General features: G+C 52.0%; 1 protein-coding gene across 1 annotated transcript in view; it reads left to right on the plus strand.

Moving 5' to 3' along the window:
- The window catches only part of RIOK2 (RIO kinase 2), a 119,303-nt gene that overhangs the window by 72,451 nt on the left and 33,133 nt on the right, over window positions 1-13,719 (plus strand). Inside the window, exons 6-7 of the mRNA XM_075325067.1 lie at window positions 2,872-3,063; window positions 3,509-3,601. Of these exons, the coding sequence (XP_075181182.1) occupies window positions 2,872-3,063; window positions 3,509-3,601 (285 nt within the window). The remainder of the gene's footprint in view (window positions 1-2,871; window positions 3,064-3,508; window positions 3,602-13,719) is intronic.

The following is a 13,719-nucleotide window of genomic DNA, read 5'->3' on the forward strand; positions in this document are numbered from 1 at the left end:
GGTCCTGCACCCCTAGGGATTGGCAGTGATCGTTTGCCCTGGACGGCCTTCTTCTCGGGGCTTCATCCAGTGCAGACTCTTAGCAGAGTACTTCGCTTACTCTCGCCACTCTAACCTATTCGGGTGGCTTGTCATTCTGTTCAAGTCCACTCTGACTTCGAACCAGAGGTTCTCAGGGACGCAATTCGAGACTCTGTCGGCTCTTGTGAAGCTGCTCTTAGTCGATCAGTAGTCCCTCCGCTGGCGGTCGACGTCGTTCTATCAGACACCAAATACAGGTGCTGGTCAGACGGTGGCGGCAATGGAAGCGATTCCTTGCCCAGTTTCTCCTGCGTCCTCTGAGACTGGATGTTTTCCGCTGTACACGCGAACTACCTCCTTCCACGGGGTGGTGGCTTTGCCACTGACCAGGGGCTCGTTTTCAGTGGTGGTTTCGGCCACTCTGTCTCAGGGACGCTCCTTCCTGGCCCTGTCCCGGGTGATCCTCACCAGGGTGCTGGTCTTTCCGCCTTGGGAGCAGTATATCTCCACCGTGGAGCGCAGGGCGCTTGGACTCTGTCCGCATCAGCCCTCTGGATCAATAGGCTGGAAATCAGAGCTCTTTTTCTAGCTCTCTAAGCCTTCACCATCTGTTGGCGGCTAGGCACATTCGAGTCCAGTCGGAAAACGTGACAGCGTTTTCCTACATCGACTTCCAGGGCGGGACACTCAGCCGCCTGGCAATCTTGGCGCCTCAACATTCTTCAGTGGACAAGGGACTCCTAGTCCACCGTATCCGCAGCCCACATCCTAGATGTCAAAACTGCGAGGCAGACTATTTCAGCTGTCCAACCGTGGTCCACAATCCTCAGGTTTTGCGGTAGACACACTGGCTCATGTTTGATCCCAGCTTCGTCTCTACCTCTTGCCCAGAGTCCTGCGCAAGATCAGTAAAGGGGGCCGTCGGGTCATTCTCTTACTCCAGACTGACCCAGGCAGGCTTTGTACCCTGACCTGCTCCTTTTGTCCGTTAGGTTGCCATGGCATCTTCCGGACCGTCCAGACCTTTTCTCAAAAGGTCCGTTTTTTCCGTCAGAATTCTGGATTCTCAGATTGACGGCGTAGCTATTGAGTCCTGGATCTTGGCGACTTCTGGTATCCTTCCTGAAGTCATCTCCGCTATGACTCGAGCTCCAAAGTGTCCTTGGACCTTTTTAGCCTTGCCGACCCTCCTGTCCCTTCCACAGTCCGGTCTACAGCTAGGACTATCCCTCATTAAGGGACAGGTCTCGGCTCTGTCAGTATGTGCCAGCGGCGTATCGTCCGGCTGGCTCCGGTGCGCTCCTTTAAGGGCGCATCTCACATCATTCCGCCTTTTTGGCGGCCTATGGAGCCCTAGGACCTTAATCCGGTCCTCCCGGTTCCCGGAAACCCCCCTTTGCGCCTCTTAGGGAGGTTTCTTTGTTTCATATTTCACAGAAAGTAGTCTTTCTAGTGGCTATAATTTCCCGCCAGGGAGTTCTGGCGGCACTTTCTCTGAGTCACCCCCTTTTTTTGGTCTTTTGCATCAAGACAAGGTGGTCTCCGTCCGACTCCGGACTTTTTTCCCTAAGGTGGTTACAGCTTCCACCTTATCCGGGGCAATTTTCCTGCCTTCCTTTTGTCCGGCTCCTGTTCATCGCTTTGAGGAAGCGTTGCATATCCTGGATCTGGTGCGGGCGCCCCGGATCTATGTGTCTCGCACCGCCGTTATTAGGCGGTGCACCTCTCTCTAGTACTGACTGCTAGTCAGCGTAGCGGTCTCTTGGCATCTAAGCCGACCCTGGTTCGTTGGCTTAGGTCGGCCATTTCCGAGGCCTACAAGTGTACTCAAGTGCCTTCCCCGCCGGGGATTAGAGCACATTTGATCAGACCTGTCGGTGCCTTTTGGGCTTTCACGCCAGGCTACGGCTCAGTAGGTCTGTCAGACTGCAGCTCGAATTAGTCTGCATACTTTTTCGAAGCTCTATCCAAGGCATGCTCATGCTTTGGCAGACGCGGGCTTGGGCAGACGCATCTTTCAGGCGTCTGTCGCCCATTTGTGAAGTTGGGTTTGCCTGCTTCTCAGTTGTCTGTTTATTCCCACCCATGGACTGCTTTTGAACGTCCCATGGTCTGGGTCTCCCATAGGAACGATAAAGAAAAAGAGAATTTTGTTACTTACCGTAAATTCTTTTTCTTATAGTTCCGTCATGGGAGACCCAGCACCCTCCCTATTGCCTGTTGGCAGGTTTCTTGTTCCGGGTGTCTTCACCGGCTGTTATTGTTGTAGACAGAGGTTCCGGTTCTTCCGGATTTTACTCTGTCTCTTCTTGTGGGTGGATGTCCTCCTTCAGCTTTTGCACTAAACTGGCTAGGACTGGCTAGCAGGGGGTGTATATGCTAGGAGGGAGGAGCTACACGTTTTGAGTGTAGTAACTTTGTGTGTCCTCCGGAGGCAGTAGCTATACACCCATGGTCTGGGTCTCCCATGACGGAACTATAAGAAAAAGAATTTACGGTAAGTAACAAAATTCTCTTTTTCTCCCCCATTCACCTTTTGTGCCTCCCCTATCCCCTCATAGATTGTGGCTTGTGAGCAGGCCCTCACTCCTCTTAATATCTGTTGCATTGTGCTACTCTGTAATGTCTCATATGGTCTGTACATGTCCCCTCTGAATTGTAAAGCGCTGAGGAACATGTTGGCGCTATAAAAATAAAACTTATTATTTACCCTCGGTCAGGATTTCTAACAAAGAATCCTTTTATATCAACATGATATATCCGAAAAATAATTTGTGAGGAACAGTTTTGGATTTTTTTATTTTGTTCCATTCTTTTTTTTTAACCGCTTTCCTTTTTCTTGCCTTTTAGGTGCCAGGTTCGTCATCTTGAAGATCCAGCAGCACTGTACAATGAGATAATGGAGCTGATTATCAAGCTCGCCAATCATGGTCTGATCCACGGTGACTTCAATGAGTTCAATCTAATGCTGGACGATGAGGACCACGTCACCATGATTGATTTCCCACAAATGGTGTCTACATCTCACGCTAATGCAGAATGGTGTGTGCTCAGCCGGGTCACCATCTATCACCCAAATTATCATGTAGTAATATTGAGTTAAAGCCTCCGCAGAGTGATCCCATTCACACAGCAACCTTGAATTGATTAATCTAGCATATGCGCAAATCTTGGCTCAGGTACTAATGTCCTTAATGCTGAATTATTCATCCACATATCAGCTACCTGCTATTAGCAGCGTCTCTCGTCTGCTAGTACATTGATAGAGACACGAATTGGCCAAGTGCTGCCAAGAACACTTCAAGTGATTAATTACTCGAGATTGTAAATGCAGTAACATATTTTACTATGTGATACTCGAGTGCGATAATAGGACTGATATCTGAGCAGCTCATGTGCACAGAGCTGAAGGTGGACGCACGATGCTGTATACATTACAAGGGTCCTATCATAGCTCTAAACCGAGGTTTGTTTTTTCCTTTTTTAGGTATTTTGACAGAGATGTGAAATGTATTCGCACTTTCTTCTTGAAACGATTCAACTATGAAAGTGAACTCTTCCCCACCTTCAGTGATATTCAGTAAGTGATGCCCTGTGACCTGCAATATGGCGGCTGCTTCGTTTTTCTGATGAGCCGCTGTCTGAATCCACTTCTGTTGATTACAGCACATTTCTGATCAGCAGATCCAAAAGTATAAGTTTTCCCATAAATGCCTTTTATACAAAAACAGATATGGAGTCCTCCTTTAGGAGGAATGAGGTTTTCTTAAAGGTAAGGTGTCGGTTTTTTTTTTTTTTTTTTTCTTTTTCTTTTTTTGTTTTATTAAAAATAGTAATTATGAAATGTATCTTTAATACAAAATTAAAATCACTGCTTAGTTAGTTTTTATTTAATTCTAACTTTACTGAAGGCACTGGGTCTGCCATGCTGGATTTGCTGTGTGTAACGACAGTTACTCACTCCTTCATGGCAGCCCCTGTGCATAGAGAACAGTGGTCGGGATCCGACCCCATTTAGTAACGTTAGAATAGGCGTCTGCTGTGACCTGGACGCGCCCCCTGGGCTTGGGCGTATGCGGTTTGGTCCACTGCACCCCTGTCACTCGCCGGGATGTGAGTACGGGCCGCCTCCCCTCACCGTCTCCAATGACACCCCCTCCCTCCACTCTACCCAGCACCCGCTACTGATGCCGCCGCTGCCCCTCCCCCCGCCGTTACCGTCTGTGTCTCCAAAGACACCCCCTCCCGCCGCCACCGCTGTCGACGTTACCGTCTCCAATGACACCCCCTACCTCCGTGGCACATGACACGACCAGATCAAAGAATCGGGACTTCACTGAAGAACTGACGGACATCTAGATCCTAATTTGTCAGATATGCAAAGTGTCTGCACACAAGGGGAAAGAACCATCAACACCGGCCCGTGTGCAACTGGTGTATCTAAACCCCTTGTGTGATACTATCTGCAAAACTACTGTAACTACTGTATCTAATCTCACCATGTTCAATACTGTCTGCTGAGCTGTGTATGTAATCCTATCCTGTGATACTGTCTGCTGAGCTGTGTTTCTAATCCTATCCTGTGTGATACTGTCTACAGAACTATGTATCTAATCCTATCCCGTGTGATACTGACTGCTGAGCTGTGTATCTAATGCTATCCTGTGTGATACTCCTGCTGTCTTTGGTGACACTTTAGACATTTCTGGTCACCAACAAAATGGCTCCGCACTGTGTCCCTTCATTTCATTCTCTGCTCCTTTTGGAAATACCTAGATTGGGAGGAGGAGGTGACATCACACACAGGAGAGCAGATTCTGCCCACTTTACTGCAGCTGTAATCCAGGCTATTTCTACAGTAGGATCTCAGCAGCTGCTCCCCCTAGTGTTTAAGAGTGGAAAATATCAAACTTTTTAAAAAAAAATAATTATATTTTGCTCAATTAAAAACAAATAATAATTAAACAAAACATTAAAACATTAATACTTTACATTTTTTCAGTTATTGAATTTTTTTTTTACACCTTTCCTTTAAAGATTTAAAGTGTTGTACAGGCGTAGAGTGAAAAAGTGCAGGCCTCCCCCCTGTGCTTTGCACCTGCCATAAGAAAGGGTTCCCCCGGCCATGCTCCTCATGGTAATTTAAGGGGTTTTCTACTACTCGGACTGTGCCTTTTCTGTTACTATATTCCCCCTTTCTTCATCGTTCCTTATGGGAGACCCAGACCATGGGTGTATAGCTACTGCCTCCGGAGGACACACAAAGTACTACACTCAAAACGTGTAGCTCCTCCCTCCGGGCTATATACACCCCCTGGATGACAATCTAACCAGTTCAATGCTTTGTGTTTCAGGAGGTCACACACACATGCATTCTCTGATTTTTCATTTTTAAGATTTTGTTTTTAAAGATATGGAAGAAAAGCGGGTCCAATCTGGACTCCCAGCATGTCCCTTCACACCCCACTGTGTCGGCGGTGCTGTTAAGGTTGACTTTACAAGGCTGGAGCCTTCACATGCCGCGTTCCTTCAGCATCCTTTTCAGGCTCTGGTTTGAAGTGGGAGCCGTCTCGGTCCTCTCTGCTGTGCAGGAGACCGGTCTCCATCCGCAGCCCTGTCAGGTTCCTGCTGGACGGAGCGTTTGACCTTCCCTCAGGGACATGGCCCTGCGTCTCAAAAGCTAAGTATTGAGACGTTTTTCGGGGGTCCCGGGTACTTTTATTGAGGGGAGAGTATGTTTGTTGTCTTTTACTGTAATTCCGGCCGGTTCTCGGTGTTTTTCCGGAGAACCGCGCCGGAGGTGCCTGCTCGTCGGCCGCATGTTAAAATCTAGGCCCCGGCTTCAGTTTGGGCCTAGTTTCGGTTTCGGCTTCCCTGCATGTCATTCATGCAGATGCAAAGCGTGGCGCCGCCCACCGGCCGGCCAGCAGAGGGGAGGACACTCCTCTCTGAGGAGATGTTTCCTCCCCTGTATCTCCTCTTGGCCCTCCGGTTTCCCGCTCTTGGGCTTCTCCCCGCCCCCCTCCTCCTTCCAGCGCCATTTTCTCAGCGTTCTTACACTGATCGGCGCTGGATGCTGCAGCTGCTGCTTTTTAGGAAGGCTGACGCTTCACTGGGGGTCTGAGCTGTGGAATCCGGAGGGCACACAGAGAGCGGTCTGGTAAGCCACAACCTCTGGTTGTGGGCTTTTTATTATACACTCTCAGGGCATTCTACAGGAGTGTATTCTTGCTGCAGAGCCTCCACCTCAGCAGCATGTCTGTCACTAGGAGCAAGGCTGCAAAGCTGTACGCTATATGCACTGCATGTAAGCTCATTCTGCCAGAGCCAAGCACATTTCCACATTGTGATGCCTGCTCTAATATGGTGGTCCCTCAGCCTGGAGCCTCCTCAGGGGTTCCTCCGGCCGCTCCAGCCCCGGTGACTGATCCCCCGGCTTGGGTAGCATCTTTTTCCAGAGCTATTTCCCAGTCTTTTGCCGACTCTATGGGACAACTGTCCCGGACACTGCTGACCATGCATCAGCCCCCTTCTCAGGGCGCCTCTGCTGCTCCGAGCTCTGCAGAGCCCTCAGAGCATGTTCTAGGACCCCGTCCTCCTAAACGGAGACGTAGGGACCCTTCTCCTTCCTCGTCCCACGGCTCTGATTCACGGGCCGAGGTGCAGGGCGAGGAGGATACTTTTACTGTGGGTTCAGACGCTAGCTCTAGGTACCCCATTGCCTTGTCTGAGGATGATGTGGATGTTAGTGACTTGATTGCGTCCATTAACTCCGTTCTGAACCTCACTCCACCAGTGTCAGAGGAACAAGCCTCTCTGGTAGAGATACATCAGTTTGCCTCACCTAAGAAAGCTCGGAGTACGTTTTTTAACCACTCCAGTTTTCAGGCCACTGTCACCAAACCCAGGGCCTGTCCTGACAAACGCTTTCCAAAGCGTAGTTCTGATGACCATTTTCCCTTTCCACCAGATGTGGTGAAGGAGTGGGCTCAGTCCCCAAAGGTAGACCCTCCGGTGTCTAGAATCTCAGCCCGCACAGTCGTAGCGGTGGCCGATGGCACCTCTCTTAAGGATCCCACTGACCGCCAGGTTGACCTTCTGGCCAAGTCTGTATATGAGGCGGCAGGAGCCTCCTTCTCCCCGTCTTTTGCGGCAGTGTGGGCTCTTAAGGCAGTTTCTGCCTCTCTGGCGGAGATACATTCCCTCACCAGGGACTCTATGCCTGAGATGGAGGCCTTAACTTCTCAGGCTTCGGCTTTTTCATCCTACGCCATGTCTGCCATTCTGGAGGCTTCTCACCGCACGGCGGTGGCCTCCGCTAACTCTCTCGCGATCCGCAGGATCTTGTGGCTTCGAGAGTGGAAAGCAGACGCTTCTTCTAAGAAGTACCTTGCGGGCCTCCCTTTTGCTGGGTCCCGGCTGTTTGGTGAACAACTGGATGAAATAATTAAGGAAGCTACTGGAGGGAAGAGTACTTCCTTGCCACAAGCTAAAGCCAAGAGACCTGTCCAGGGCAGGAACCAATCGAGGTTTCGTTCCTTTCGTTCCTCTAACTGGTCATCCTCTAAGCCCTCAGCCTCGTCCACTACCGCAGCCAAGGATCGTAAACCCATCTGGCGCGCGAAGCCGCGTCCTCAGAAGTCCGGAGGAGCCGCTGCCACTAAGGCAGCCCCCTCTTGACTATCTGGCTGCGCCAGCAACGTCCTTGGTCGGTGGCAGGCTTTCCCACTTTGGCGACGTGTGGTTTCAACACGTCTCTGATCAGTGGGTGCGGGATATCATCTCCCACGGCTACAGGATAGAATTTTCTTCCAGCCCGCCAAACAGATTTTTTCTGTCCACCCCCCCCGCTCCAAAGCCGCCGACTTCTCTCAGGCCGTGGCATCCCTGCAGGCCAACGGTGTTTTCTTCGGCGCTCCATTGGGAGACCCAGACGATTGGGTGTATAGCTACTGCCTCCGGAGGCCACACAAAGCATTACACTAAAAAGTGTAAGGCCCCTCCCCTTCTGGCTATACACCCCCAGTGGGATCACTGGCTCACCAGTTTTCTGCTTTGTGCGAAGGAGGTCAGACATCCACGCATAGCTCCACTGTTTAGTCAGCAGTAGCTGCTGACTATATCGGATGGAAGAAAAGAGGGCCCATATAGGGCACCCAGCATGCTCCATTCTCACCCCGCTTGTGGTTTGTAAGGTTGAGGTACCTATTGCTGGTACGGCGGCTGGAGCCCACATGCTGTTTTCCTTCCACATCCCCCTGAAGGGCTCTGAGGAAGTGGGATCTTACCGGCCCCAAAGCCCTGAGGCCGGGCTCCATCCACAGACCCATTGAACCTGCTGGATACGGAGCTGGGTACCGTTCAGGGACATGGCCCTGCACCATTCAGGTACTCTGTGTCCCCGTACACACAGGCACAGCACACTCCAGACTTGCTGGGTGTGCTAGTGCGCCGGGGACAGTAAAGGGTTACAGTCACTGCAGCCTAGCTGAGTGACTTTATGTATGGGGAACTACCGCGCCGGACGCTCCGGGAGCGGCGGCGCGGCTGGGACTTGTAGTGCGCCGGGGACTTAGCGCCGACCGCGCTTTTACGGCGGCGGCGCTTATAAATCCAGTCCCCGGCTTTTGCGGCCTAGCTCCGCTTCGTTCCCGCCCCCACCCTGTCAATCAGGGTAGGGGAGAGACGCTGTACAATCAGCAGCGCCGAGGGCTGGAGCCTTATTTACATGCTCCAGCCCTCTCACTGGACACTGTGGGACGCCGGCTTCCCGCTCTGACTTGGGGGCACGCCCACGGCCCGCCCCTACTCACACGAGCTGGAGAAGGACGCCGGCAGCCATTCCTGCAGTCCGAGCTGAGAGATCGGACTCTGGGCAACCAGGCACAGGACTAGGGCGACCACACACCCGCTTATAGGCGGGCGGTAAGCGGCACCTGAAGTGCTGACCCCACTAAATACCGCAGTTGTCCATTTGTATTTTTATGCTTACACTGCATAGGTCGCTATTTTTGGCTATATGCCCTCTTAGATGGCGACACATCAGCAGCAGGAAAGCAGGGGTGCTAAGGCAAAGGCTTTCTATGCTGCTTGTATTGCATGTACTGAAGTGTTCATGTGTATTTATGCTTGTATGCTATACACTGCACTGTACGGTCGCTAGTCTGGGCTATTTTCGCCTAGAATGACTAGACTACAGCAGCAGAAAAGCAGGGGTGCTGAGGCACAGGTTTTTTCTATGCTGCTTGTATTGCAGGGGTTGCAGTGTTCATTTGTACTTATGCTTGTATGCTATACATTGCACTGTATGGTCGATATTCTGGGCTATATTCCCCTGGATGGCTAGTCTACAGCAGCAGAAAAGCAGGGGTGCCAAGGCACAGGCTTTCTATGCTGCTTGTATTGCATGTGCTGCAGTGTTCATTTGTACTTTATGCTTGTATGTTATACATTGCATTGTACGGTCGCCATTCTTGGCTCTATGTCCTAGATGGCTAGTCGGCAGCAGCATATAGGCAACACAGGCTTTCGATGCTGTTTTTACTGCATGTGATACTGTTCCACGGCACTGAACCCCATTGTGTGCAATGCTCCCCTGGAGCACTTGGTCAGCCGGGGTCTCTACTAGACGTGGCCAAAGGAACCACCTGTCAACCCTGTCCAAGGACAGGGATGGAGTTGCAATGGGATAGAGACTTGCAGTCCGGACAGGCCATGGGCAATCTGACATTGCTCCCTGGCCACCCTCATTGGGAATAAAATCGGTGCTCCGGGGGGGGTCCCAGGAGGCTCTCTGTATGATGAGGCAGACGTAGCTCATCAGGACTTTGATCCTGACAACGCTCTCAATCCGGATACACCGGATGGTGACGCCATAAGGAATGATCCTATAGCGTCCATCAATGGAATGTTGGATCTTTCTCCCTCAGCTCCCCCAGCGGAGGAGTCAGCTTCACAGCAGGAGAAGTCCCATTTCAGTAGCTCAAACGTATATTGAGTATTTTTCTGGCCACGCTGACTTCAGAGAAGCAGTCCAGGAACACCACGCTTACCAGATAAGCGTTTTCTCCAAACGTATTAAGGATACACGTTATCCTTTTCCCCCTGACGTGGTCAAGCGCGGGACCCAGGGTCCAAAGGTGGATTCTCCAATCTCCAGGCTTGCGGCTAGAGCTATAGTTGCAGTGGAGGGACTTCACTTAAAGATGCCAGACAGATGGACTCTGGTTGAAATCTGTCTATGAGGCTATCGGCGTGTCGGTTGCTCCGGCATTTACAGCCGTATGGGCACCCTAAGCTTTTCAGCTGTTCTTGCACAGCTGGTCTTGAGCATATGTACATTTGTGCCGCAGGGGCGTCCGTAACCTCGCAATGTCTGCATTGCGACTTACCCTATTAATGCTGTCCTGGAAGGACAGTCGAGGTTTCGGTCCTTCCCAAGCTCGGGCAGGTCCCAATTGTCCTCGTCCAAAAGAGCTGAAAAGCCTCAGAGGGGCTCAGTTTCCGGGGGCTCAATCACGCCCAAGGAAGGCAGCCGGAGGAACCGCTACCACGGCGGTCTCCTCATGACTCTCAGCTCTCTCATCTCTCCGCATCTGCGGTTGATAGCAGACTCGCTCGCCTTTGGCGACATTTGGCTGCCACAGGTCACAGACCGGTGGGTGAGGGACATTGTGCCCACGTGCACAGGACAGAGTTCTGTTCTCGTCCTCCGACTCGATTCTTCAGAACGTCCCCACCTCCCCACCGAGCCGATGCTCTTCTGCAGGCAGAAGGAGTGGTAATCCCTGTTCCTCTTCAGGAACAAGACACGGTTTTCCTCCAATCTGGTTGTGGTGCCAAAAAAGGATGGCTCTTTCCGTTCCGTTCTGGACCTAAAACTGCTCAACAAGCACGTGGAGGCCAGGCGGTTCCGGATGAAACCCTCCGCTCCGTCATTGCCTCAATGTCTCAAGGATATTTCCTAGCATCAATAGACATCAAAGATGCTTATCTCCACGTGCCGATTGCTACAGAGCACCAATGTTTCTACGTTTCGTGATGGGAGACGACCATCTTCAGTTGGTAGCTCTGCCATTCGGTCTGGCGACAGCCCCACGGGTGTTCACCAAGGTCATGGCGGCAGTGGTAGCAGTCTTGCACTCACAGGGACACTCTGTGATCCCTTACTTGGACGATCTACTTGTCAAGGCACCCTCTCAAGAGGCATGCCAACTCAGCCTGAATGTTGCGCTGGAGACTCTCCAGACGTTCGGGTGGATCATCGACTTCTCAAAGTCAAACCTGTCACCGACCCAATCACTAACGTATCTTGGCATGGAGTTTCATACCCTCTCAGCGCTAGTGAAGCTTCCGCTGGACAAGCAGCGGTCACTACAGACTGGGGTGCAGACTCTCCGTCAAGGTCAGTCGCACTCCTTAAGACGCCTCATGCACTTCCTCGGGAAGATGGTGGCGGCAATGGAGGCGGTTCCGTTTGCGCAGTTTCATCTGCGTCCTCTTTATTGGGACATTCTCCGCCAATGGGACGGGAAGTCAACATCCCTGAACAGGAAAGTATCCTTTTCACAGAAGGACTCTCTGCAATGGTGGCTTCTTCCCACCTCATTATCACAGGGAAGATCCTTCCTACCACCGTCTTGGGCGGTAGTCACGACACGACAGACGCGAGTCGGTCAGGGTGGGGAGCAGTTTTTTTCCACCACAGGGCTCAGGGTACGTGGACTCAGCAGGAGTCCACCCTTCAGATCCATGTTCTGGAAATCAGAGCAGTGTATCTTGCCCTACTAGCCTTCCAGCAGTGGCTGGAAGGAAAGCAGATCCGAATTCAGTCGGACAACTCCACAGCGGTGGCATACATCAATCACCAAGGAGGGACACGCAGTCGGCAAGCCTTCCAGGAAGTCCGACGGATTCTGATGTGGGTGGAAGCCACGGCCTCCACCGTATCCGCAGTTCACATCCCCGGCGTAGAAAACTGGGAAGCAGACTTCCTCAGCCGCCAGGGCATGGACGCAGGGGAACGGTCCCTTCACCCGGACGTGTTTCAGGAAATCTGTAGCCGCTGGGGTAGGCCGGACGTCGACCTAATGGCGTCCAGGCACAACAACAAGGTCCCAACCTTCATAGCACGGTCTCGCGATCACAGAGCTCTGGCGGCAGACGCCTTAGTGCAAGATTGGTCGCAGTTCCGGCTCCCTTATGTGTTTCCACCTCTGGCACTCTTGCCCAGAGTGCTACGCAAGATCAGATCCGACTGCAGCCGCGTCATACTCGTCGCCCCAGACTGGCCAAGGAGGGCGTGGTATCCGGATCTGTGGCATCTCACGGTCGGCCAACCGTCGGCACTACCAGACCGACCAGACTTACTGTCCCAAGGGCCGTTTTTCCATCGGAATTCTGCGGCCCTGAACCTGACTGTGTGGCCATTGAGTCCTGGATCCTAGAGTCTTCAGGATTATCCCAAGGGGTCGTTGCCACCATGAGACAGGCTAGGAAGCCCACGTCCGCTAAGATCTACCACAGAACGTGGAGGATATTCTTATCCTGGTGCTCTGCTCAGGGAGTGTCTCCCTGGCCTTTTGCATTGCCTACCTTTCTTTCTTTCCTGCAATCTGGGTTAGAAAAAGGTTTGTCGCTCGGCTCCCTTAAAGGGCAAGTCTCGGCGCTATCCGTCTTTTTTCAAAAGCGTCTAGCACGACTTCCTAAGGTGCGCACGTTCCTGCAGGGGGTTTGTCATATTGTACCCCCGTACAAGCGGCCGTTAGATCCATGGGATCTGAACAGGGTACTAGTTGCCCTCCAGAAGCCGCCCTTCGAGCCTCTGAGGGAGGTTTCACTTTCTAGACTATCACAGAAAGTGGCTTTTCTGGTAGCGATCACATCTCTTCGGAGAGTGTCTGAGCTGGCAGCGCTGTCATCCAAGGCTCCTTTCCTGGTCTTCCACCAGGACAAGGTAGTGCTGCGTCCCATTCAGGAGTTTCTCCCGAAGGTGGTATCCTCTTTTCATCTTAATCAGGATATCTCTTTGCCTTCTTTTTCTCCTCATGCAGTTCATCGGTATGAGAAGAATTTACATTTGTTAGATCTGGTGAGAGCACTCAGAATCTACATTTCCCGCACGGCGCCCCTGCGCCGCTCCGATGCACTCTTTGTCCTTGTCGCTGGTAAGCGCAAAGGGTCTCAGGCTTCCAAAGCCACCCTGGCTCGATGGATCAAAGAACCAATTCTTGAAGCCTACCGTTCTGCTGGGCTTCCGGTTCCATCAGGGCTGAAGGCCCATTCTACCAGAGCCGTGGGTGCGTCCTGGGCATTGCGACACCAGGCTACGGCTCAACAGGTGTGCCAGGCAGCTACCTGGTCGAGTCTGCACACTTTCACCAAACATTATCAGGTGCATACCTATGCTTCGGCGGACGCCAGCCTAGGTAGAAGAGTCCTGCAGGCGGCAGTTGCCTCCCCGTAGGGGAGGGCTGTCTTCGCAGCTCTAACATGAGGTATTTCTTTACCCACCCAGGGACAGCTTTTGGACGTCCCAATCGTCTGGGTCTCCCAATGGAGCGCCGAAGAAGAAGGGAATTTTGTTACTTACCGTAAATTCCTTTTCTTCTAGCTCCTATTGGGAGACCCAGCACCCGCCCTGTTGTCCTTCGGGATTTTTGGGTTTTTTCGGGTACACATGTTGTTCATGTTGAACGG

Source organism: Anomaloglossus baeobatrachus, chromosome 1 (assembly GCF_048569485.1).
Source record: "Anomaloglossus baeobatrachus isolate aAnoBae1 chromosome 1, aAnoBae1.hap1, whole genome shotgun sequence".
Classification (NCBI taxonomy): domain Eukaryota; kingdom Metazoa; phylum Chordata; class Amphibia; order Anura; family Aromobatidae; genus Anomaloglossus; species Anomaloglossus baeobatrachus.